The 27,310-nt window shown below is 39.5% G+C and overlaps 1 protein-coding gene across 1 annotated transcript; it reads right to left on the bottom strand.

The window, feature by feature from the left end:
* Positions 1 to 730: 730 nt before the first annotated feature.
* On the bottom strand, positions 731 to 27,310 carry cpda (carboxypeptidase D, a). The gene is made up of 21 exons (XM_056441429.1): positions 26,335 to 27,310; positions 25,139 to 25,386; positions 19,514 to 19,656; positions 19,231 to 19,400; positions 17,774 to 18,174; positions 17,486 to 17,677; positions 16,545 to 16,712; positions 15,718 to 15,827; positions 15,526 to 15,628; positions 14,861 to 15,003; positions 13,858 to 14,027; positions 10,173 to 10,475; positions 9,198 to 9,393; positions 8,938 to 9,073; positions 8,178 to 8,324; positions 7,978 to 8,070; positions 7,822 to 7,886; positions 7,602 to 7,733; positions 6,865 to 7,050; positions 4,382 to 4,484; positions 731 to 3,093 (listed from the first exon to the last, which is right to left on the bottom strand). The coding sequence occupies exons 1-21, from the start codon at positions 26,979 to 26,981 to the stop codon at positions 2,867 to 2,869; spliced, it is 4,083 nt and encodes a 1,360-aa protein (XP_056297404.1). The 5' UTR covers positions 26,982 to 27,310; the 3' UTR covers positions 731 to 2,866.

Raw genomic sequence — 27,310 nt, 5'->3', positions numbered from 1 at the left:
TAAAACAGCCAATAGCGCCACCTAGAGGTAAGTTGGGCTTCGACAGTCAGTTTGAACAATTAGTAAAATACTGTCGGTTCACAGAAAAATAATTATACATCATGCAGATGCAAAATATATTATAGATCATATGTATATTGTCAAATTGTGTGATAGTTGAAGTCACTTTTGTATTCTTGTCGCGTTATACCACTACGACAAATGTTTATGTCGTCACTATTGCATCATATGGCAGTTTTTTGCTCTCTCAAAGGACCAATCATTGGTTAGCATGTTTTAATACACGTGGCACATTATAAGAATATTTTATTGTTGAATGTTGACAAATAACATGTTAAAAATGTTTCAAGCTGAAATAACCATGATCTGAACAGCGGATACACTTTTTGTTTTACTTGTGCAATGTTGCATCACACACATTCCCAGAAAATCCTCTTTCTTTATCTCGAATAAAATACTAACATTATAAATATCTCATATTGTCTGATTGTGTTATGTTGGAAAATTAACTAAACAATGCGTCTTTTATGCACGCGTGCAGGAACATATTCACAATAGATTGAGTTTCAGTGGAGAAAAGAGGATCAATTAATTGAATCACCAACATTCGCTGCAATTAGATGACCCGATGAGTCACAGTGACCCCCAATCTTTGTAATTATTTAAAAAATATTACACGTTTGAAGCTGTGAGGTGTTTTAAATTGTATTGTTTGTGCGTTATAAGCATGTCACGATCACACAGGTTTTTATTGAATGTTTGGTGTAAATTCATGGATTCACATGAATCGCCTTTATTTTTTGCCCATTCTCAATTTGTCAAACATTTACAGTCGATTCCAGTTCATATAAAATGTTCACACCAACACTGTGACCCCCTGACACCCACACACACACACTAATCTTTCAAAAATGCATACACAAGCATCAACAGACATAAGGAAAAAGTATGTACAAAATAGTCTCCAACGCAGAAATTAGGTTATTATTTTAAACTTTACTGACGGCGGATGTATTTGATTTTTTTTTTTTTAAAGGCTCTCAAATTAGAAATCAAGGCAAATTCTTTTGGGAACAAGAGTCCATTCCTTCAAACATGCATGGCATTCCCAAGAGCTTATTTTTAAATGATCTTGATGTTTGCACAGATGTGTGATGTTATGAAACCCGTGTTTAGTTTGTTTTGGTAATTCCATTTAAGTTAAAACCTGCTCCCTAGATGTTATACCCCAATTAAATATTGTGGGATGACAAAAGAGCTTCTTTAATATCCAAATTATTATTATTTTGCACCAAAGTATCATGTTCTTTGAAGCCACTTTCCTTGAAGACTGGCTGAAGGGATATAATAACACTCACATGTAAAAATGTTAAAGCTTCAACTCAAAGAGGTTCATTTTCTAGCTTTCACACGGATGATGATGCATCATTTTCTTTGCACAAGATCTTTAAATTGTGTCGCCGGATGGCGCCGACGTCGATTCCTAGACAGCGATCAGTAAATAGACAACCAGAGGATACCTTTGCACTCCAGAGTATTAAGTTAGTGGGAGAATAAACACTAAAACATTGAAAAGAAAACTGAATTCATATTCCTTTTTATGTGAACAGTGAGAATGCACATCCATGATAAAAACAGGGCACACTCAAACATCCATGTCGACAGATTTTGAAATTAACCTACAATAAAAAACGATAACAAATCCATTTATTTTTTTTTTTATGATTACATATTTATAAACGTTAATCGTCTTGGCCCCGTGATACGGGGGACAATAAAAAACAAATATTTGTTTCCCATTTAGTGCAAAGTGACCTCAATGCATACATTAGAGCACCCTGCACTTCCTGGGGAGGGTTTCCACTCAAGCATTTCATTGGTAACGGATTCCCCTGAAGCTCCAAAAAGCTTTTTTGTTGTAAAAGTACACTTTCCTCCATCGGGACGGTGACTCAAAATACAAAAAAAATAAACTACTGAACCGAGACCAGAACCGCCTCGAGTCACCTGTGTGCAGAAACAGTGCAACGCTGGACTCGGCAGTCCTTTTTTATTTTAAATCATAACTTACTTTGTCCTACCACCTGAGTTTAGGAGGGATGAAATATTATCTATTCACTACGTTGGCGCTTTGAGTCACAAAAATTAAACTTTTATGGAAGCCAAGGCACAGTGTTTGGATTAAGTCTTCCCAAACCCCCCAAAAAAGGATCGGGAACGCTTTCGAGGTAGCAATTAAGTCCTTTTCGTTTAGCGTTAATTTATTAAATTTGTATTAATAAATATATATTTATTAATATATAAATATATTTATTAATATATATATTAATATATAAATAAATATATTAATATATTAATATATATAAATATTAATATATATATATATATTAATAAATCTAGACTCAATCAGCTGGAACCCCTCAGCCAGGTAAGGACAGGTGGTGATCTCGAAGAAGAGCAATCTATGCGTGGCTCAGAAATCATAATGAAGAAAAAAAAGCTGCTTTATGGATGGATGGATGAATGAGCGCCACATATATTTCCTCTCACCCTGTTTTGTGTCTTTTTTCCTCCTGATCCAGTCAGGTAGAGAATAGGCCACGCCCCCTTTCCAGTCCAGACGCCAGCAGGATGCTCTTAACGTAATAATTTAGTCGCACTTATCTAACCGAGTGACTGGGAGTGAGTTCCCCTTGTTGTTACAACAGAACAAAGAGTCTTTTATCACTCCTTATATTCTCCCCCCTCCCTGTCATAAAAATAGGAGACAAAAAAATGCCGTCTAGGAGATTTGAAACTGTTGGGAGAAAGTAAATAAACTACGGAGCCGACGGAACGGGGCCCCGCCTCCTCCTCTTCCTCCTCCTCAGATCTTGTTGGCGTAGAGCGTCTCCTCGTCGCTCTCGCTCTCGTCCTTGAACTCGTTGGCGAGCAGCGACTTCTTGGAGCCCATGGAGGTGAGGCGGATCTCGTCGTCGTAGTCCTCGCGGTTCTGCCGCAGCCGGTGGAAGCCGTCCTTATGCCGGTTGGACTTGACGGCGCACACGCACCAGATGATGCACGCCGTCACCACCAGCGCCGTCATGGAGGCCGCTGCGGAGAGGGAGGGAAAGAAAACGAGTATTTAGATACTCATCCCACATCGGAATAAGATTATTTTTAATGGTTAAGCACAATAAACATAATAATTTACAGTTTTAGAGCACCTTAGTTCCTCTAAAAGGAAAGAGCTTCACTTTTAAGGGTTATAAAAGTCAGTCTTCCTTTGTTAATTGCCTTTTTCTTGCCATTATAAGAGCGACATATACGACTTCCTGCAGAACAATACAGTCCACATAATGCTTCACAGGGTGTAGTACCACTGTTCCACCACTGCTTTATACAGACAGTAATCAACACAAGTGAAAACACCTGGAGGAACTGTTGGAATCAACTTTCAAGGCTTAATTTACTTCAGCTGAACGTCGTTAACCCTTAATTACTTGCTCCCTGAAAAAGGCCTTTTAGTATATCTCTGAAATGTACATTATTTTTCAGGTTTTGGTCACCTAATCTTTTTGCCGCTGATTCTTTGTACTTTTTCCATGTCATTAACTGGATTTGAACTGATCAATAAAAACTGGTAAAATGGGGGAAGTTCTAAAACTTTTAACCGGTAGTGTGTACTCCATAAGTGTCCTTTAAGACGACGCCGGGGGGAAAGTCTTGGTTAAAACTCAGATTCTATGGCCAGCATTTTAGTTTATTTATTTTTCTTAATTTGTTTTATTGCACCATCTTTTACAGTGTATTTTACTTTTGCTCTTTTAACTGTTGAAATGTTTTGGTCCCTGTTATTGACAATTTGTTTTATTTCACTAGTGTAACTGCACTTTGTGACACTGTCTGCGATTAGTGCACAAATAAATGAACTTTACTTACTTATAAAAACACTGAAAAAGAAGAGGAATAGAGTCCTTCAAGAATATTTAAAAATGTTTTATTTTTTGGAGTGCGCGTCATCCGAGTCAAAGATCAAAAGACGAAAAGTAGATGCAGATAAAGAATTAGGGTGGAGATTTATTAAATTTGTTATACTTTTCACTCAGAGTTGCTTCATAGAAGCCGATAACTGCTGAAAAGCGGCTTCATAGATCATAGTTTGTTGCGAAATAATAAGAATCTAAATATTTTGTGTGCAGACATGCAAGAGAAGAGACCATGCACAGATTCAACTTAAAGCATCCTCTCGTAAATTTAAATAGAACTGCCAAAACCAACCGAAACACAAGTTTTTGAAATATTAACTGCACATCCCAGTGGCTGGAGCACAACATGACATGCTTTTATTTTATTACTATTATTATTATTATTAAAGATCTTGTTATTTGGACACGCTCACCTGCACTGGCCACCACGAACTCTCTGGGCAGGCCGAAGATGCTGTTGTCCATGTCGAACTCGATGACGATAAAGCTCGCCGCTTCATAGGAGGACACCACCACCTGGAGCACACACCGTTCCACGTCAGTAAAACAAACACAAATAATAAAAACAATAATAATAATAATAATAACAATGATGATGATGATATTAATGATAATAATAATAATGAAAATAATGATGATAATAATAGTGATAATAATGAAAATAATGATGATAATAATAATAATAATAATAATCATGCTCTACCACCACATTGCAGACGGGCTTGTCTCATCGATCTTATTATTATTATTAATAATAATAATAATGATGATAACAATAATAATAATAAAAATACAAATAAATAATAATAATCAAGCTCTACCACCACATTGCAGACGGGCTCGTCTCATCCATCTTACTACTACTACTAATAATAATTGAGCTCTTCCACCACATGGCAGACGGGCTCGTCTCATCCATCTAGCCGTGTGCCGGAAGCTCCCCACTGAAGTGTGGTTCTTAATGACCTCGTTAGTCGGCCTCCCTCACAGGTGTGCCTGTTTAAGTATAATCTGCTGCAGGTTGTCTTGAATGTCTAGAATAGGGATTTGAGCGCTGGCTCAAATAAATCCTACAAAAAATTGCACAGCTATTTTTCAGGAGGAGGTGAATAACTAAGACGCATATATTATTGTTTTTTCCTAACTGGCTTGACTTTTCTCCGTGGAAAGCGTTGGGTTCTCTCTTATTATTTAAAGTGCTGTTCAAAATGGGGGAAACTGGACCCAGAGCTCAAGAAACAAGGATTTCAACCCGTGTGATTCAGTAATGTGGCCTGAACACACACACACACACACACACACACACACACAAACACACACACACAAGTTGTTGACGCAGAGTAAGTACACCTCTTTTTATCCTAATTTATTTCCTTGTTTTTATGAATATTTTCATTGTCTTTTGAAGGAATTAGACAGAATTGACAAACTAATGTACCTTTTTAATTTTTCATGAGGAATGAACAGGGTTGATACACATGAACCTTTCCATAACTTTTCCATGTTTTTAAACCAAATTTCCAGGACCAAATATAATGTAAAAATCTCCGTGTATACATGAGTAGCTATATACCTTAAATGACACAAATGAATGAGACAATAGTTTGATTATAAGAATAAATAGGTATAAATATGTATTCATTTAATGAAATTGTGTAAATGCAAATGTCTAATGTCTAATTTGTTTTTCCAGGCCTGAAAAATAACCATTAAAAAAAAATATTCCATGACTTTTTCCAGGTTTTCCATGACCGTATGACCTCTGAATGAGATGCGTCCCTATGGTCTGCGGCGGAGTATTCGATGTCCCAAGAAATACGGAGAGACTATAAAAGAGAGGAGATGCATGTTGGCCTCGAGTTATGATTTGGACCTTTTGTGCGAGCAGAGTAACGCGGACCCCCAGAAGCCCCTGGACGACCGCTACGTGAGGAACGCCGCCGTTCTCCCGGATCTCGCGCGGCCCGACGAAGGCCTCCTCGCTACCGGGGAGCAGACCTCCGTCGGCCAGCCGCCGGGACCTCTGATGATCCACGGCTTCACGGTGCCAGAGTACCAGCACACCTATCACTCGGTGGTGGACCCCCTGCTCTTACGGCCGTGCGGGAAGCTCGCGGCCTACAGCCTGGAGATGGGCAGAAGAATTAAGGAACATTTGTTTGAGGAGCTGGCCTACCCCACGCTGCAGATATCGGAGAAGCCCGACGGAAAGGTGGAGCTGACGGAGAGATTTTGTGTGCTCCGCCCGACCCCTTTCATAGATATAGACTAAATGGGTAACTGTCTATGACACGAGTGTTCCAGGTTTTTGTTTTTGTGGGGCGGGGGGGAATATTTATGTCTCTTGACACTTTACCGAGACCGTTTTTCATTTGCCTTGAAATGTAATGTGGCAGCTAAAATTTATATTTCAAATGTTTATTTCAAAAAAAGGAAGAAAAAAAAAATCAAATATTTCACATTGACAACAAAAAATCTCTTTATGAACAATTTTTAAACAGTATGCAAGACCCACAGAGCCAAAAATAATGCTGCATTTTTTTATTGGAGTTTGTTTCTATGCCTAAGTGTCCAAATGCTGAGTCCAAATGAGTATTTCAAATTATTAGTTTGTACAGTGAGGGTGTGTGTGTGTGTGTGCGTGTGTGATCACCACCTGTGGTTGCAAACGAGGCACAACTGCTTTCTTCTTTCTAAGACTTAAGCATATAAATCATGCTGAAAACCAGATGTTCTCAGCCTCTTCTTACACTAGCAGTAAGCTATTGGCTGTATTTCAAGTGATCATAATGGAACATAGCTATAACTTTGATTTACTTCCAATCATGATCATCTACCTGAAGGCTCTGGCATCCCTTGACTGCTTTATACACGGTGTGCATGTAGAACTGTGTACCTCTTGACGTTGTTGTTGGTATCCATCGGCAACGGCTTCAATGTTGTGGTTGCCTGGCGCCAGCAGCGCGTGGAAGTAGCCGCCCTCTCCGGAGAAGACGCTGACTCCCCCGTTCAGTACGATGATGGCCCCGACGATGGGTTTTCCACTCTTGTCCCGCACCACGCCGCGCACCCCTTTGTGGACCTGGGTGGGGTAGAAATGTAGGGTAAATTAAGGATATATTTATTTTTTCATATATATATAATAATTTTTATTATATTAACTTTTTTATTAATATTTATTTATCTAGAAATATGTATTTTTTTATCTATATATTTATATATATATATTTATTAATAAATCAATATGTATATATATTAACACATATATATATTTATTAATAGACAAATATTAATAAATAAACATATATTAAAATAGATATACTATATATATATGTTTATTAATATAAAAACATATATTAATGAATATAGATATATACTATATATATATGTTTATTAATATATAAACATATATATACATATTAATGAATATAAATATATATATAAATATATATTACATCTTAAACACCTTTTTAAGCTAGAGCACTCACTATTTTAAGTTTCCATACTGCTGCATTATTTTTGAGAATATCTCATTTAAAACTGGTTACAAGTCATACAGCTGGTAAAAATATTCATGTAGCAATGAAAGACGAGTCCAAAAAAACAACGCTGATAGAAATGTGTGTGTCGTACCTCCACCAACATGCTGAGGAGAGCCTTCTTGTTCTCGGCCCAGAGGGCGGGCAGCTGCTCAGCCGGAGGGAACAGGCAGCAGCCGCTGTACACGGTGATCTCTGGACAGTGACCGAAGTCCATGCTGAAGTCCTGGGAGGACACAAACACGCAAGGGGACACATGAGACACGTATCGGGGCAGACGCTTTCATGAAATACTGCACGGTGGAGACACTTACCTTCATGCTTCCCATGTGACTTTGTCTCTCCGCCGCCCTCATAACTCCGTCTGGGATGTTGCCCACTTGAGTCACAGAGAAGTTTAATTGGGTATTAATAACGATTCAATATCAATAACAACAACGGGGCTTATTCTCAGTGCTTCAATGACATACTCTGCCCAGTGCATCCAGTGTCCCCGAGGTGCATCTTTGGATGGTTGTTGGAATAAACACTTGCCAAGTACTTCAACGTGCCCTCATTTTCAACTGTAAAAAAATACATATATGTATCAGCGTTAAGATGGTGCATCATTTGTCTGCTACGTATCAAACGCTTGTCAAGTCAATCTGTAAAGCTGCGAAGAAGAAACTACCAGGCTGGACAGGCTTGTCGTAAGGGTAGGTAGCAACGAGGGAGCCTCCATCAAGGGCCACGGACAGGGAGTAGCTCCTGTCCAGGATCAGGTCCATCATGGCTCTGGTCTCTGGCTGGGCCTCCACGACGCGCTGCGACGCATTGCCTAAAGACAAACGATGGTGGACAGGAAATGTTAGAGGACACGTAGCTTTGGTACGGCAGCGTATGACATATGTGGGACATTCACCACACATCTTTTCACAATTGCAGATGAATTAATGGATATATTTGTTTCTTCTATATTTGCCTAAAACATATTGATATATTAATTATATATATATTCTTAATATATATTTATATACTTAATATACATTAATATATATATATTAATATATATATATATTTGCCTTAAAAAGATGGTAGACAGTAGACAGGAAATATATATTAATATATTAATTATATATATATGTGTATATACATACACACATATATATGTATATTTATTTATTTATATATATATATTAATATATATAATATATGACTTTTCTAGGACTTTTCCAGGATTTTAAACTAAACTCCCATGACCCAAAATTGTTTTTAAAATTCGGTGCATGAATGAAAAAAGTGAGAAAATGTAGTATTTATGTATATTAATATATAATATGTACATATCTATATATATATATATATATTATTAATATATATAATATATATATACATATATTAATATATATTTATATTCATTTATAAATATATATCAAATCCATAAAACTGACCAAAGAAGTCCGTGTCCAGGTCTTTGCTGTGCGCGTTGGTCAGGCCCTGGCTGGAGGTGCACTGCTTCTCAACGGCCTGCTCACGTCCATCGGGGTTAATCGAAGGCACGATGATGATCCGGGTCTCATTGATCAGCTGTGGAAGGGAAATGAGAATAATACACACATGAATGAGTCTTATCTTATATAGATATGTGTATATAAATAATTAAGATGAATTCCAGGCTATAAATTAACTATATTTCCTTTCTAAAACTCACCCTGGTGATGACCGGGTTTTTGCCGTAGTTGATACACAGGAGGGCGGCAAACTCCAGCAGCAGCTCGGTGCCCACGGGGGCGTTGCCGTGGATACCGGCTACTAAGCGGATCTTGGGCTCAGAAGGTTCCGGTTCCCCCGGTCGGTTGGAGATCTCCAACGCCCAAATGGTTCGAAACTCTACACTTTGGCCTAAACTGGACACGCGAGAGGAAATATACATCAGTATTATAACAGGGTCCAACACATGTTGACCAATGGATTTGACTCCTTTTTTGCCACGACTTTTCCACGAATCTCCTATGACTTTTCTCTGACTTTTCCACGACTTTTCTATGACTTTTCTATGACTTTTCTGACTTTTCCACGACTTTTCCACAACTTTTCTGACTTTTCCACGACTTTTCTATGATTTTTCCACAACTTTTCTGACTTTTCCATTACTTTTCTATGACTTTTTCATAATTTTTCCATGACTTTTTCAGGACTTGTCCAGGACTTTAAACCAAATTCCTATGACCCAAATGCATAAATTAAAAAGTGAGAACATTTAGTATTTAAACTAATAATGAGAATTCCAAAGCATACAGTATATAACCTTAAATTACACAAATGAATGAGAGACAATAGTTTGATAAAAAGAATAAACATGTATGTCTTTTTAGTTAAGGTGCGTTCACTTGCAGCGCGAAAAATGTGCGATGTGAAAGAGCGAATGCCGGCTTATATTTTGAGCGTCTTTCTTTTAAAAGCATATTCATTAGTTAAAAACTCAGCGTAAATGAACATAACAACATTTCCGTGACTTTACCAAAACTTTGGGCATTACATATTTTTTTCAGGACTTCTCCAGACCTGGAAATAACCATTTTAAAATGTCACGACTTCTCCAGGTTTTCCATGACCGTACAAACCTTGTAGAAGAAATGTAAAAAAACAACAACACATTGCCGTTCTGGACAGTACCGACTCATACCTGTGCAAAGCTGTAATTTTGGGGAAGTTGAGCGTGAGGCCTCTGACGAAGCTGGAGAGCTCTTTGTAGCGTCTGTAGCGGAAGCTGCTCTCCGCGGCCGTGCTGCTGACCAGCTGCTCCAGCCCCTGGCCCAGAGAGAGGTCCTTGATCAGGCTCTGGAACGCCTTCTCCGAGGGGTTCTGCGTGGGTTGGGGTCCATTGGGCGACTGGCCGTGAGGGTCCGAGTGGAGGCGTGTCAGTTTGAAATCCACCATCTCCACATGATCCTTAGAGACGGTGGCGTAGGTCCTCACAGGTTTATAACTGGACAACAGAAAGATAAAAAAAAGAGTTAAAAGCAGTGGAAATCAGGGGAGGACATTTGCAGATTTTTTATGGAGTATTTTTGGCCCCACTGACTGAAATCCAGGGGAATTTAAAAAGAAATTGGGGCCACTTTTTGAAACTTGTGAAATAACATTTAACCATTGTTCAAAAATAATAAATATACTTATTTAGGCTTACAGTATGTAAGCAATTGTCATCGAAAAGGGCAAAAATAAGACTATTAGGCAGTAGTCTATAGAGTCAAAGTGTTTACTTATTTTTGTTTTAACAAAAAACAAACAGAAAATTTAACTCAGACAATCATATTCAATTGTATTGTTACCTTCGCATTGAAAATGCCGGAAGGTTATGTTTTGATCGCCATGTATTTATTTATTTGTATGCGTGTTATTCGCAAATCTCAAAAAGTATTGAACCGAATCGCATGAAATTTGGTGGGATGATTGTTTATTATCCGGGGACCAGTTGATTAGATTTTGGGATCGATCGGGTCAAAGGTCAAAGGTCATGAACAGGTCAAAATCTTTCGCAGAACTCAAAAAGTATTGAACCGAATCGCATGCAATTTGGTGGGATCATTGTTTATTATCCGGGGACCAGTTGATTAGATTTTGGGATCGATCGGGTCAAAGGTCAAAGGTCATGAACAGGTCAAAATCTTTCGCAGAACTCAAAAAGTATTGAACCGAATCGCATGAAATTTGGTGGGATGATTGTTTATTATCCGGGGACCAGTTGACTAGATTTTGGGATCGATCGGGTCAAAGTCAAAGGTCATGAACAGGTCAAAATGTTCTTGAATCGCCTGACATTTGGTGGGATGATTGGTTATTATCCGGGGACCATTTGATTAGATTTTGGGATCAATCGGGTCAAAGGTCAAGGTCATGGAAAGGTCAAACTCTTTTTTTACCATAGCACGATACATTTTTGTCCAATTGGCATGCAACTCTCCAAGATCCTTGAGAATTCAATGCCCAATCTTGTGATATGCGACGCTCTACCATTCTAGTTTATGTGTGGTTATTTCCTCCGACGCTGCTATGTAGAAACGAAATGGTAAAAATCTCGTTTCTTCCTTCTGAAAACCAGCAGCCTCCAGTAGTCTCCGGTCTGAGCGGTGGTGACGTTGTTAGTGCTGCATTCGACACCATTGACCATGACATCCTGTTACAGAGACTGGAGCAGTCGATTGGCATTTCAGGCACGGCACTAATTTGGTTTAAATCCTATTTATCAGATCGATCTCAGTTTGTATTTGTAGCGATGGCCTCGATAACCACCAACGTTAATCACGGAGTTCCACAAGGTTCTGTGCTTGGACCAATTTTATTTACCTTATACATGCTTCCTTTGGGCAATATTATCAGGAAACACTCCATAAACTTTCATTGTTATGCAGATGACACTCAACTATATTTATCGATAAAACCAGAGAGCAACCAACTCTGTAAAATTCAAGCATGTCTTAAAGACATAAAAACATGGATGACCTGCAACTTCTTGATGTTAAACTCAGACAAAACCGAGTAATTTTAATCGGCCCTGAGCACCTCAGAGATCAATTATCTGGTGATGTGGATTCTGTAGAGGCATTGCCCTGGCATCCAACACCACTGTAAAGAATCTTGGCGTTATCTTTGATCGGGACTTGTCCTTTAACTCCCACGTAAAGCAAATCTCAAGGACTGCATTCTTTCATCTACGTAATATTTCAAAAATCAGGCACATCTTGTCTCAAAAGATGCAGAAAAATTGGTTCAGCGTTCGTTACTTGAGACTGGATTACTGCAACTCCTTATTAGCAGGCTGCTCTAATAAATCTCTTAGGTCTCTCCAGTTGATCCAGAATGCTGCAGCTCGTGTTCTCACTAAAACTAAGAAAGAGATCACATCACTCCTGCACTAGCTGCTCTGCACTGGCTCCCAGTAAAATCAAGAATCACTTTTAAAATTCTTCTCTTAACCTACAAAGCCTTGATTGGTGATGCTCCATCATATCTTAAGGAGCTTGTCGTACCATATTGCCCCACTAGAGAGCTACGCTCACTAAATGCGGGACTACTTGTAGTTCTAGAGTCTTAAAAAGTAGAATGGGAGCCAGAGCCTTTGGTTATCAAGCTCCTCTTTTATGGAACCAGCTTCCAATTTCAGTCCGGGAGGCAGACACAGTCACCTCGTTTAAGAGTAGACTTAAGACCTTCCTCTTTGACAGAGCTTATAGTTAGGGCTGAATCAGGTTTGCCCTGGTCCAGCCCCTTGATATGCTGCTATAGGCTTATAGCTGCCGGGGACGTTTAGGATGCACTGAGTACCTATCTCCTCTTTTTCTCTCCTTAAGGATGAATTTTCATCTCTCAATCACACGTTACTAACTCTGCTTTCTCCCGGAAGTCCTTTTGACTTTCGTCTCATGGGGTCATCGGACCCTATGAGACGGCATAAATCTATCTGCCTGATGGATCGTCTGGGTCGTGGAATTCCTGCTCATGACTACGCCACTGTCCTGTTGAGACTCCGCCCTCCTCCTCCCACCGCCATCTGCCTGATGGATCGTGGAGTCTCCATCGTGGAATATGCCTACTATGAACTATTCATACACTCTGTCATATTCATTGAATGTATTTTAACTCTAAATCTGTCCTTCTGTACACATTACATCTATTGCATCTGTCCATCCTAGGAGAGGGATCCTCCTCTGTTGCTCTCCTCCAGGTTTCTTCCCTTTTTTTCCCCTGAAGGGTTATTTGGGAGTTTTTCCTGGTCCGATGTGAGGTTTTGGGGCAGGGATGTCTATGTGTACAGATTGTAAAGCACTCCGAGACAAATTTGTAATTTGTGAAATTGGGCTATACAAATAAACTGAATTGAATTGAATTGAACTAATGCCAAAATGTTCATAATTCAATGCCCAATCTTGTGATATGCGAAGGTATGCGCTCTACCGAGTGCCCATTCTAGTTATTTATGTGTGGTTATTTATTGTTATTGAATTTGTTTAAACAACTATTAACAATTATAAGTTTTTTTATTTTTTATAATTCAAAATATATGTACATATATATATATTGAATTATAAATTGTTGTTTAAACAAATTGAATATAATAAAAAATTATATTTATGAATTTTTGTGTGTGTACCTACCTAGTACAGCCAATACAGATAGGACACACACAACAAAGAACAAAAACAAAACGCTATTAAATTATCTAAATTATGGGGGCATTTGTTGCCTCATTTTATTTCTTAGGGGCAGTTCGGCCCTTTGCCCTCGTGTTTTTCCGACGCTGCTATGTAGAAACGAAATGGTAAAAATCTCCAGTTTTTGTTTCTTCCTTCTGAAAACCCAAATCGTACCCGTGGGCGGAGGCGGTGATGGAGTAAGTCCCGGGGACCAGCAGCCTCCAGTAGTCTCCGGTCTGAGCGGTGGTGACGTTGTGGTCGATCTCCTCCACGCTAATGGTGGCGTTGGGAATTCCTGTGCCATCCCTGAAGTCAGAGACGGTACCCTTAACGCCACCGTGAACCTACAGACACACAGCGCTCTGCATTAATATATATATATATATATTACTTTCCCACAACTTTTCTATGACTTTTCAAAATGTAGTATTTATATATATTATGTACATATATATATATATATTAATATACATATATATTATGAATATATAATATATATATATATATATACAGACTTTTCCAGGACTTTTCCAGGACTTGTCAAATACTTTTTTTTGGTGAAATCTCGGTGCATAAATGAAAAAAGTGAGAAAATGTTGTATTTAAACTAACAATGAGAATTCCAAAGCACACAGTATAGAACCTTAAATGACAATAGTTAAGATTAAAAGAATGAACATTTATGTCTTTTCAAGTTACGGTGCATTCACTTGCAACGCGAAATATGAAGTATGAAAGAGCGTATATGGCGGCTTATATTTTGAGCGTCATTATTTTAAAAGCATATTCATTATTTTAAAAGCATATTCATTATTTAAAAACTCAGCGTAAATGCGCATTTGAATATTACAATTTTCCATGACTTTTCCAAAAACCTATGAGATTTTTTTTCCCCCAAGGACTTTTACAGGCCTGGAAATAACCATTTTTAAAATTCCATGACTTTTCCAGGTTTTCCATGACCGTACGAACCCTGTTTATACACGTGTGCAGTTTTTTCTTCAAGAGGGAAAGCCTCCATTGACCTTTTTTAAATATATGAAACTATACTAACTATACTTCTCTCCAAGACTTTTACAGGACTGAAAATAAATTTTACATGTGAAAATTCCAGGACTTTTCCAGGTTTTCCATGAACCCTGATGTTACCTTTTATTTATTTGTATTTATGTATTACCTGCTGTATGAACTGAAGCAAGGCCCGTCGGTTCTGTTCCCAGTATTTGGGCAGTTCTTTGCTCATGGGGTACTTTACGCAGCTCAGCTCGATGGTCACCTCGAAGCAGTTGGTGTTGAGGTAGTTCCAGTCCTGCATGCCACCTGCAGAGGACACAAAAAAGAGCTCCTTTAAACTTCATCTAGAACAACCCAAAAAATGACAAATTCCATTTCAAAAAGATATGAACAACTTTTCCAGATTATTTGACTTTACAAAAATAAATGTAGTGGCCATTTGTCCAATAAATGTAAAAAAAAAACATAAATAAAAATTGCTACTGGGTTTGTGGTTTACGCAGCCAAAAGAAATTAATTAATTAAACTAAACAAACAAAAGAATAAAAGGAACTCCTCACGCTGCCTCTCCTGCATGGTAAAAAAAACTCCTACATATAACCACAGTGTTACCCAATGAGTGAACAATCAAAAGACTAAATATATCTAAACAACAACAATTAATTAAACTAAACTAAAAATACCACAAGAAAAAATCTATTCTAATATATCAAAACATCTAAACGTAAATAAGCAAACAACCTGAATGACTAAATAATACGACTTGTCAATAAAATAAGCGAAATACTAACATGAAATAAATAACTCCAACGGTAGATTCAGGCTCACCTGGGACGTTGTACCAGTTGGCGCCGTTGGTGATGCCGTCCTGAAAATACTCCCCGCGGTACATGTCAGCACAGGGGTGTCCGTTGTGCATCAGAGGATTCTCCTGCACACGAGAAAACAACACAACAACTCCTAACTACGAACTATTTGTTTGTTTAGACTCATAAAATGACATATGCACTTTGAAGTTACCCGTGAGTAGGCTCTGGACACCTGCTTGAAGACGCTGTCGTCGGGCGACCGGCTGTACTCAGACAGCCCGTCTTTGTCGTCGTCGTAGGGGTAGTTGACGACCAAGGAGCCTAACATCCCACAACACAAAGATTACGGTTAAAATATATATATATATATATATATACTATCTATGCATAACTTGTTTACCTCTCACAGTGTAGCCTAGACGTAAAGCGTGGATACAAAGACGAGACTTAAAACCGTAGAGCACTAATCCTCGAGGTTTACTGAAGTCACTTTAAGATGTAAATGCATGCATAATAGTTACAATTCTGAATACAGGGTTCATACACATGCTGATTAATGGATTTCAAGGACGTTAAACCAAATTTACATGACTAAACATGACGTAAAATATATGTTTATACACAAGTATATCCCTAAAATAACACATATCTGTGTGTATTCACAAGTATATACCTAAAATAACACAAATCTCTGTGTATATACGAGTATATACCTTAAATAACACAAATGAATGACTAAAAGAATAAATATTTATATAAATGTTTATCCTTTTAATCAAACTCCGGTTGTCTTAACTGTAACTGTTTTAATGTGTTGTACAGCGACCTTGAGTGCCTTGAAAGGCTCATTACAAAATAAAAGTATGATTATTATTATTAAACTGCGTGAATAAACATATGAACATAACACATTTTCCATGACTTTTCCAGGCCTGGAAATAACCTTTTTTTTATTATTTCCATAACTTTTCCAGGTTTTCCATGACCGTACGAACCCTGAAAATAGAGAGATCGTTAGACTCAAAAAGTAGAGCGTACCTCCGTGAAGGTTGGCCGACAGGGCGAAGGGGATGCTCTTCACCCAGTTCATCACGGCGATGGTCTCCGGCTGCCGGGGCTCCCTGATGGTGAAGAACTGGTCCGGGAAGTTGCGGTTCAGGTCGAGCTTGTTGCTGTTGTTGCGCCCTTTGTATCCTCTCGCATCACCTGGAAGGAAACTAAATTATGAGCGGAAAGGAGTCACCTGCATGCATCCATCTCTGATACGACGGCATACACAACCTCAGCTCCTACACATCACTAAAGGTACTTAGGGGGGATTCTTTAAAAATATTTACAGAAGCCAGATGGTGCTACTAAAGACATTTAAACGAGCAGACGAGGTGAGGCCTTTAATGTGTAAGGATATACCATTTTGTAAAGGGAAATGAAAAATATATTAATATATATTAATATATATATATATAAATACAAATAAATAAATAATATATATAGCTTTTTTGTTATTATTTAAAAAATTAAATAGATATATCTTTTATTTTTATAGCGATATATACATATTAATATATATATATATACAGAATATATATATACACATTTTAATATATATAGATATACACACACATCTATTTATTATTATTCTTTTTATATTTAATTAAATTTATATATCTTATTTAATTAAATTTATATATATTTTTTTAATTAAATATATATACACACACACATATATATATATATATAATGCTGAGTGTTCCTCTAATAAACCTTTAAACACTTAATGAACGAAGGGCATATTGAATATTTCTTTGTGATCACCCTACATATGATTTTCTTTGCAAAGCCCTCCAGCTGATAAAAGGTTATAAAGGCTCATAGACACGAGGAATGTTAGTCAAGTGATAAAATGACTGTAATGTCACATCTTTTCTCACGTTCCATCCTGTCCAGATAGTGGATAACTTTATTCTCGTGTCCCTTACCTTCAGTGGCCACCTCGTATCCGTCGGGGTTCATCGAAGGCATGATGTGAATGCGGGTATTGTTGACCAACCGCGTGACCTCCGGGTCAGAGCCGTAGTTACGACACAGGTACTCGATGAGGTTGAGCAACAGCTCTCGGCCCACCACTTCATTCCCGTGCATGTTGGCTATATACTTAAACTCCGGCTCGCCTGGCGTGAAAACAAGAAAAAGGAGGAAAGAGTAAAAAAAAAATGTGTAGAAATAGATAGCATTACCATATTTAATCCACCCGTCGTGGGCCATACCATGCTCATGGACGGTGGGGTTGTCCGAGATGACCATCACGTAGAGCTCGCGGTCCTCCACGGAGCGGCCGGCGCTGTAAAGGTGGACGATGGAGGGGAACTCGCTGCTGTACTTGCGCAAGAACAGCTCCATGTCCGCGTAGCTGTGGTGGCGAAACTCCTGAGGCTGGAGGGGCTGACGACCAGGTGGGAGCGCAGGGGGGCTGTGGTCGCCGGCCGCTTCGGGCGCCGAGCGGGTCTGGGTGGAGTCGGTGGCGTCGGTGGTGGTGGCGACGGTTGGACTATCGGTGGACGGCACGGCGGGTGTGGTCACAGCGATACCCTCAGGCGTCAAGGTGAAGTTCACTTCTTTGGCTTTGCCCTCTTCGACCAGAACCCCGTGGACCGTCATTGGTATGTACCTGTGTGCAGAAAAAGAAAGGAAGAAAAAATAACACGCTTGAATTCTTCCAGTCCACCGTAAAAAAAAATCCAGGAAGTACCCGAATTAAGACAAATAAACATTAAAAGGCGTAGTTTCCTATTAAAACTCTCTCCAAGGAGGTCATTCACCAACAATAAGCCTGTGACATACATTTTTCTTTAGAAAGATAATTACTCTGAGCCAGGGTAGCAAATTATATATTTTTTAGGGTGTATTTTTACTTTTTTTTGCATTTAAAAAGAAATTGGGGGCACTTTTGAAACTTGTGAAACAACATTTAACAATTTAGTTCAATAATAATAAATATACTTATTTAGACTTCCAGTATATGAGCAATTGTCATAAAAATGGCAATAATAAGACTATTAGGCACATGGTTATTTATTGTTATTAGAATTTGTTAAACAACTATTACAAATTATAACTTATTTCTTTGTGGTTATTTATTGTTATTAAATTGTTTTAAGCAATTAAAACTTATTTTTTTAATTTATTTGTATTCAAATATATATTCATTGATTTTTTTTGGTGTGCACCTACCTAGTGCAGACAATACAGATAGGGCACACACAACAAAGAACAAAAACAAAACACTATTAATCATAATTATCATCATTATGGGGGTATTCGTTGCCTCTCCTGGTGACATCAGGGGCAACAATATATTTCTTAGGGGCAGTTTTGCCCTTTGCCCTCGTGTATTTCGACTTCTGTAACTTTGACTCTGCGCTTCGCCTTTTGACAGTCAAGCAACAACAACAACAACAAGCGGCGATGAAGGCGCTGCTCGCCGTTGCCGTCATCAGTGGTTGCGGTGACATTTTTGAAGGTTGTTATTTGTTTTTCCTTCCTTTTCCGATGTTTTAGGGAGGTTTTGGGATGATGTACAGATTGTAACAGATTCGAAAAAATTTGTAATTTGTGAAATTGGGCTATACAAATAAACTGAATTGAATTGAATTGAATTGAATTTGAAAGCTCACAATTATTAGCGATTCCGTTTTGCGAAAAGAAATTCAATGGCGTTGCTCACCCCGGGGCCACGGCCGTGATGTTGTACGTCCCAGGGAGCAGAAGGCGGTAGTAGTCCCCGGTGTTTCCCGTGGTCAGGTTGTGGCGGATGCTCGCCACCACGATGCTGACATCGGCGAGGGCCGTACCCACAATGGCCTTTTTCACAAAACCATGGACGCCGATGTGGACCTGGAAGACCGACGATAGCGTAAACACCGAGGGCAGCATCGGGCTGAACTGGAGAATATATTAATGTGAACGCTGATGGATCGGCACTTCTTTTCTTCTTCGTGAAGTTCTACCTTTTCCATGAAGGCCAACAGGGATTCCCTGTTCAGATCCCATTCCTTCTGGAGCTCAGAGGCTGGAGGATATTTGCAGCAGCTCAGCTCCATGGTGATTTCCAGACAGTTGCCATGCAGGTAGTTGTAGTCCTGCATCCCACCTGGACAACAAGCCACACATGTAAGGAACACATCAGGCTACAAATGGCATAACACAGACTATTGTATTTAATTATAGAATAGAAAAACAACAGGGTTCACACGCATGTCGACTCATGGATTTACAGGACTTTTCACCAAATTTCCATAACCAAACATTTTGTGAAATCTCAGGTGTAGACACGAAAAAGTGAGAAAATGTCGTATTTAAACTAACAAGGAGAATTCCAAAGCAGTTACATATACAGTGTGAATTAATGTGAATAAAACACATTTCAATGAGGTTTCCAAAACTTTGGGGATTTAATTTGTTTCCAATGACTTTTCCAGGGCTGTAAATACAAGTTTTCAAAATTCCAGGACTTTGCCAGACATGTAATGAACTAAATTAGTATTATTATTATTAATAAACTACATACAGATGTACTAGATGTTTGTGTGTTGAGGTACATGTGCGGAGTGAGGTGACCTCTTTTTATATATTTTTATGTATTTAGTTATCTGTTCCTCTAGGTGGGTGTACCAGTGTGTGTGTGTGTGTGTGGGGGGGGGGGTTGTTGTTTGTATTTGTTAACAAAGATGGAAATACCATTTAAAGTACATATTTACTGTTTTATATACCTGTCAATATTTCCAATTTTGTTTTTAAACATAACATATTTTTAAAAATTGCATAACGCATTCATTTACATTGAATTATTACATTGAATTTTATCATAGAAAAGAATGCGTCGAAATCCAGGAATTGACGTATGTGCAACAAATGTTTGTGCAAACAATGCAAAGCGTAAACATTGTACAAACATTGTGTGTAATCTTATGTTTTTAGGTTTGTTTTATGACGTCTGCCCCTCGGGACGACACAGATGAAACTACGCCTCTTGGCTCATAACTGGCACATTTACAGAAATGTTTGTATGAATGTGCACCGACTGTCCCTTATCAAATAAACCAACGTTTGTTTTGTAAAGTGTGCAAACATGAAAGTAAAATGTTAAACGTGGCCTGCTTTGCTTCATTTGAACACGACTAGTCCAACAAGGCCAAATCATGAACAAAAGAAAAGGAGGCTGTAGAAGAGTCGAGTCTTCAACGTCTCGGCTCTCAGGCGGGGCGTGACGTGGCGGCGGGCCTCGGCTTCTGGTTTTTAGGCAAACAGGAAGCCGTGGAGGAAGGAACGCCGTCCCGCCGGAGCGACAGCAGGCGGCCAGAGACTTTCCCGCCCCCCCCTCCCCCCCCCCGGCTAGAGGGTTGCCGTGACTACCTGCTGGGCAGCTGGAGGATCCAGTGGATCACTGACCTTTATGTACTTTGTAACAGGGAACAAATAACTTTGGCAAAACAACCAGCCTCCCCCCGGTCTCACCGAGGAACACATCAACCGTTAGGCTTTATCAGGGATGCACAACTAAAGCAATATAATTAAACTATCAGGGATGCACAACTAAAACAATATAATTAAACTATCAGGGATGCACAACTAAAACAATATAATTAAACTATCAGGGATGTACAACTAAAACAATAGCGTATTGAGTCAGTGCTTCTTAAACCCATTTAACTAAATCCTTATTTCTATTGTACTACTACTGAGCATCGTAGCCAGAACATGTATCGGGCATGTTTGACAGGGCTCTATAGATCTACACGTGGCTCTATAAATCTACACGCGGCTCTATAGATCTACACGCGGCTCTATGGATCTACACGCCGCTCTATAGATCTACACGCGGCTCTATGGATCTACACACCGCTCTATAGATCTACACGCGGCTCTATAGATCTACACGTGGCTCTATAAATCTACACGCGGCTCTATAGATCTACACGCGGCTCTATAGATCTACACGCGGTTCTATGGATCTACACGCCGCTCTATAGATCTACACGCGGCTCTATGTATCTACACGCCGCTCTATAGATCTACACGCGGCTCTATAGATCTACACGCCGCTCTATAGATCTACACGCGGCTCTATAGATCTACACGCGGCTCTATAGATCTACACGCGGCTCTATAGATCTACACGCGGCTCTATAGATCTACACGCGGCTCTATGGATCTACACGCCGCTCTATAGATCTACACGCGGCTCTATAGAGCTACACGCGGCCGTCCCGTCGCGACAGACACGAACCCCTCTGGGTCGGCTCACGAGACGCGAGGCGTCGGCGTCCCGCGTCAGAAGCACTTTGTTCATACGGGCCGGGCGACATTTACTTAAAGAGGTTAACACCCCGTGTGCCAACACAGTCGGACAAACACACTGACCGACGGGCTCGGCCTGAAACATCCGGTGTGTGTACCGGATCCGGTGACACACACACACACACACACACACGCACACGCACACACACACGCACACACACACACACACACACACACACACCCTGCAGGTGGAAGGAAGCCAGCAGACAATGGAGCCGGAGTCGGTGGCTGAACTTATACCGTCAGCAGCGTGTCGTGGCAGCAGGACGTTGTACAGCCATCTGAACACCTCCAGGGCCTCAGATTATCACAGTAATAAAGCTGTATTTACATAGTTAAATTAAGGGTCCAAACACATTGCGACCAATGGGTGTCCAGGACTTTAAACCAAATTTCCATGACCCAACATTTTGTGAAATCTCAGGTGTAGACATGAAAAAGTGAGAAAATGTCGTATTTAAACTAGCAATTAAAATTCCAAAGCATACAGCATATATAAATATAAATATATATGCTTTGGAATTTTAATTGCTATATATATAAATATAATTGCTATAATATATATATATTATAGCAATTAAAATTCCAAAGCATACAGCATATATAAATATTTATATATTATAGCAATTATATATATATATATGCTGTATGCTTTGGAATTTTAATTGCTATATATATATTATAGCAATTATATAGCTATATATATATATTGCCTAAATGAACATATGAATATAAACAAGTTTTCATGACTTTTTCAAAACTTTGGATTTTGTTTTTTTATTCCAGGACTTTTCCAGGTTTTCCATGATCGTACGAACCTCGTAACAAGCCAGACATGTAATAAACAAAATTAGGCTAGGAATGGCATAACAAACTACGTACAGATGTACTAGATGTGTGTGTGTGTTTAGGTACAGGTGTTGACGTCTGGCTCGGCGAAATGAGGTGACTTCAAATTATTTATTTTTTTAAGGACTTTTCCAGGCCTGGAAATAACCATTTTAAAATCCCATGACTATTCCAGGTTTTCCAAGACGTGCGTCTCAAAGATGAATACAAACATACAGCGCTGAACAAATGAATGACGATCATTTAAAGCTGTTTTCCGCAACACAAGGCGGACGTTGTGCAAGTTGAAAAGCTTAAAAGCAGCACAGGGTGCCTGAGTCACGAGGGTTACATCATCTGCGTCGGGAGATTATAAATCCAGATAGCGAGTTATGCCGAGTCATTAGTTCAAGCCCCGACGGACACACACACACACACAGTCTCCTGGACCTGGTCCCTGGTTCTGGCTCATTATGTCATTATGTCATCTGCCATCAGCAGTGTTAGCGGTGACATTTCGTCCAATGAGACGTGTCAGAAAGATGACTTGTTTTATTTTCTACGTCGTGTTTATTCATGTACCCGTGTTGTTCTTCGCCGTGTTCTCCTGTGGTTGTCGTGCGGTATCTGTGCCTCTTGGCCGGGGCATCATTGTTAATGAGAAATGGATCTCAATTGATTTTACCGGGTTAAATAAAAAGGCCAGAAGAGGAAGAAGAATAACAACAACAACAACAAGCATGAAGGAAGAGGAATAAGAACCATAACAAAAAGAAAAAGAAGAAGAGGAGGGAGGAATAGCACAAGAAGAAAAAGGAGGAGAACAACAAGAAGCATGAAGAAAGAGGAAGAAGAACAACAGCAACAACAACAAGCATGAAGGAAGATGAAGAAGAACAACAACAAGCATGAAGGAAGAAGAAGAAGTAGAAGCAAGAAGAACAACAAGAAGCCTGAAGAAAGAGTAAGAACAACAACAACAAGAAGCATGAAGAAAGAGGAAGAACAACAACAAGCATGAAGGAAGAGGAATAAGAACCATAACAAGAAGAAAAAGAAGAAGAGGAGGGAGGAATAGCACAAGAAGAAAAAGAAGGAGGAGAACAACAAGAAGCATGAAGAAAGAGGAATAAGAACAACAAGCAAGAAGGAAGAGGAAGAACAACAACAACAAGAACAACAAGAAGCATGAAGAAAGAGGAAGAACAAGAACAACAAGAAGCATGAAGAAAGTGAATAGAAGAAGAAGAAGACAAGCATTGCCTATTCAAGTGTTTTACACTTCTTCTTCTTCATATATTGTTGCTGCTCAGAGCTTCATGAACTGGTTGCCATGGTAACCTGCACCAGCCCAACACAGGGAGGTAATCTTCAGCTCAAACCACAGCTCTGGTTCCTGATGGCGACTAAAGAAAATATTTACACGGAGACGTAGGAGAAAACTTGTCGTTTTAAAAGCGTCAGCGTGAGTTCAGTGAATGATTAACGTCTCACGTGATAACGGCAACGAGGGACACGGTGACATTCTGACCTGGGTTGAAGCGATCTGCACCTGAACATTTTATACTTTCTTCTGTTTTTTAAAGGAATCGTGAAATTGTGTGTCAGATTATTTACCTACATTACAACGTCTGGTCATTTAAAGAGAGCTTGAAGAAAATAATAACTAAGATGACTATAAAATAATAATTAAAATGACGAGAAAATAATAATTAAGTTGACTAGAAAAAAATAATTAAGTTGACTAGAAAATAATAATTAAGCCGACAAGAAAATAATAATTAAGCCAACTAGAAAATAATAATTAAGCCGACTAGAAAATAATAATTAAGCTGACTCGAAAATAATAATTCAGCCAACTAGAAAATAATAATTAAGCTGACAAGAAAATAATAACTAAGCTGACTAGAAAATAATAATTGAGCTAAGTAAAATATAATAATTAAGATGACTAGAAAATTATAATTAAGTTGACTAGAAAATAATAACTGAGCCATCTATAAAATAATACGTTTCTGATTTAATATAGAATATATATACAATTCAGTTTTTTAAACTTACAATTATATTGTATTTAATAAATAACTTATTTTTAAAAGGATTAAAAAGGGACATTCTCTGCTCTCAGATGGCTGGTTAACACTGGGTAAAATGACTATTTTTTATTCCATGAAGATTTGCATAAAAAAACATCTCAATTGAAGCAAATGAGAGAACAATGACAGGAAAAGGAGATCTTCTACCACAACAGCTCTCTGATAATAAAACACAAATCCCACCCAGCCATCTCCATGGTAACATACAGCCTCTGTTAGCTCCATAACAAAAAGGTGAGGATGTACCTTGAACACATACAGGATGGGACCTCAAGAGCTCCACCTCAAGTATTTGTTCTCAACCCCTAAACCAGGATATAATAAAAACTAAACAATGGAGCTTATTCTTACCGGTAACGTCGTACCACTGAGCGCCGTTGGTGATGCCGTCTTTAAAAGTTTCGTTGGGGGCGTCGGGACAGTTGGGCTCGCCGGTCTTCATCCCGGGGTGGTTCTGGGCATACACCAGCGCCAGGTAGCGGAACAGGCCGTCGTCCTCCGCCTGGCTGTAGCGGCCCTGCCGCTCGTGGATGGCGGAGTCGTCGAACGGGTAACTGGAGACCACGGTGCCGCCGTGCAGGTTCCCCGACAGCACGAACCTGGAGAGGCACGCAAAGGGGAAGAAGGTTCTAAAAACAACCGCGTGTGACTTCGCCTCATAACTTTGTATGAGTTATGAGAAAGTAATGATGTTGCGTGAAGATGTTTGGAAGTAAATTCTGAGCATCTTCTTCTCTGGATTCACTTCAAGTGAATGTTTACTGTTCGTCTATGTGGAGGTTTATGTTCTCGTCTCACACTCCAAGTCTTCTTTTTTTTTTATTGCAGATCCCAGATATACTCGGTATAAAATAAACTCGAAAATCAAAATTTATGAAGCTGGAGCCACTGAACCTTTGGCCATTTTGCTTTTTTTTTAAAAAGCCATATTTATTAAAAATTTTATTTAACCGATTGGGATTAAACATCTCTTCATCGAGGGCGACCCAGACATATTCGATTAGCAAGTTATGGAGAAAGTTAATTGTGGATGGATTGAATCTCGAAATCGTCTTTAGCTCAGTCTAACACACATTATTTATTATTTATTTATTTTAGGTATTTAAAGGTATTTGGGTATTATTATTTTACTTTTAATGTAAATGTTGTTTTCAAAGTCTAAGCATTTTTGTGATAATTGATCATGCTATACTGCATTTTATCTATTTGTATTGTTTTGTAATGTTTTTTCGCCTGGACTACGGTGTTGTAGACTAATGGGGATCCTTAATAAACTAAACTAAACATGACGTCATGGTGCCCCAAATCAGTCATTCTTGACTTTATCATAACGAGTCACACACAACCCCTGCAGGCCTTGCTAAACAAAGAACAGAGTTGCTCATTATTGGGCATATCTGTCACTCTCCAAACTGTAAGAGATATGCATTGAATAAAACAAGTTTTAAATTAATAAAATGAACTTATTAGAGTGATTCCAACATGAGCTGTGGGCCACAAGGGCCTCCACCACCGGCGTGGATGGAGAGATAGAGAACGAGACTCACTTTTTCTCCTGGATCCATCTGATCACCGCCATCACCTCGGGGATGGTCTCCGGGTTCGCACTGGTCCCAGAATACTGGTCTGGAAAGCTCCTGTTGAGGTCCATGTTCTTGGCGTTGTTGCGACCCCCGTGGCGGCCCGCGCAGTCGCCCTCCACAGACTTCTCGAAGCCGTCCGGGTTCATGCTGGGCATGATGTAAACATCCGTGGTGTCCACCAGCTCCGTGGCGCGCGGCTCCGCTCCGTATCCAGTCAGCAGGTACTCCGCCACGTAGACCAGCACCTGCCGGGACACCGTCTCGTCCCCGTGCATGTTGCCCACGTATTTGAATTTGGGTTTCCCCGGCGCGTCTCCCCCGTCGGCGGGGGGGTCCTTGGTGATCCGCATCACCCAGAGCTGCCTGCCCTCCACGGACTGCCCGACGCTCGACAGGTTAGCTATGTGGGGGTACTTACGAGCTAACGACTGCAGCCGTTCCGTCAGCGCATCGTAATTATAGTACCTGTCGTAAGTTTCGCCCGGTTCCTCCGCCGAGGGGGCGACGGTTCGCGTCCTGGCGTCAACAAGGGAGACAACAAGGAGAAAGGCGAAGAAAAGTGACGACCGGAGTTTCGGCGTCGATCGCGGATGCGAAGAGATGTCCACCATGTTGACTTTGTCTTTTTCTTCTTCTTTTTTTTTTACACCATTCGGACTTTCGAGACAAAGAAAAATTAAACAACCTCCAGGTCTGAAGAGCTTGTGGGATCCCCCAGCGACAGAGGCGTATATTCGCTGTCAGATCCTCGGTCTGGCCTGCCTGTTTTCCATCGACTTCCGCTCATCTCAGAAGGGGGCGGAGCTTTAATGTGACGTAGTTTTTTAAGGTGGACCGATGGAGTTCGACTTTCTTTTCTCTTCTTCACCTTTTCGGTCCCAAAGTGAGATGCTGGCTGTCTAGATGTATATTTTTCGGGAAATGTACTGATAATTAAATG

Source organism: Pseudoliparis swirei, chromosome 20 (genome assembly GCF_029220125.1).
Source record: "Pseudoliparis swirei isolate HS2019 ecotype Mariana Trench chromosome 20, NWPU_hadal_v1, whole genome shotgun sequence".
NCBI lineage: Eukaryota > Metazoa > Chordata > Actinopteri > Perciformes > Liparidae > Pseudoliparis > Pseudoliparis swirei.
Note: the sequence above shows the minus strand (reverse complement) of the source record. Positions and strands in the feature narration are given on the sequence as shown.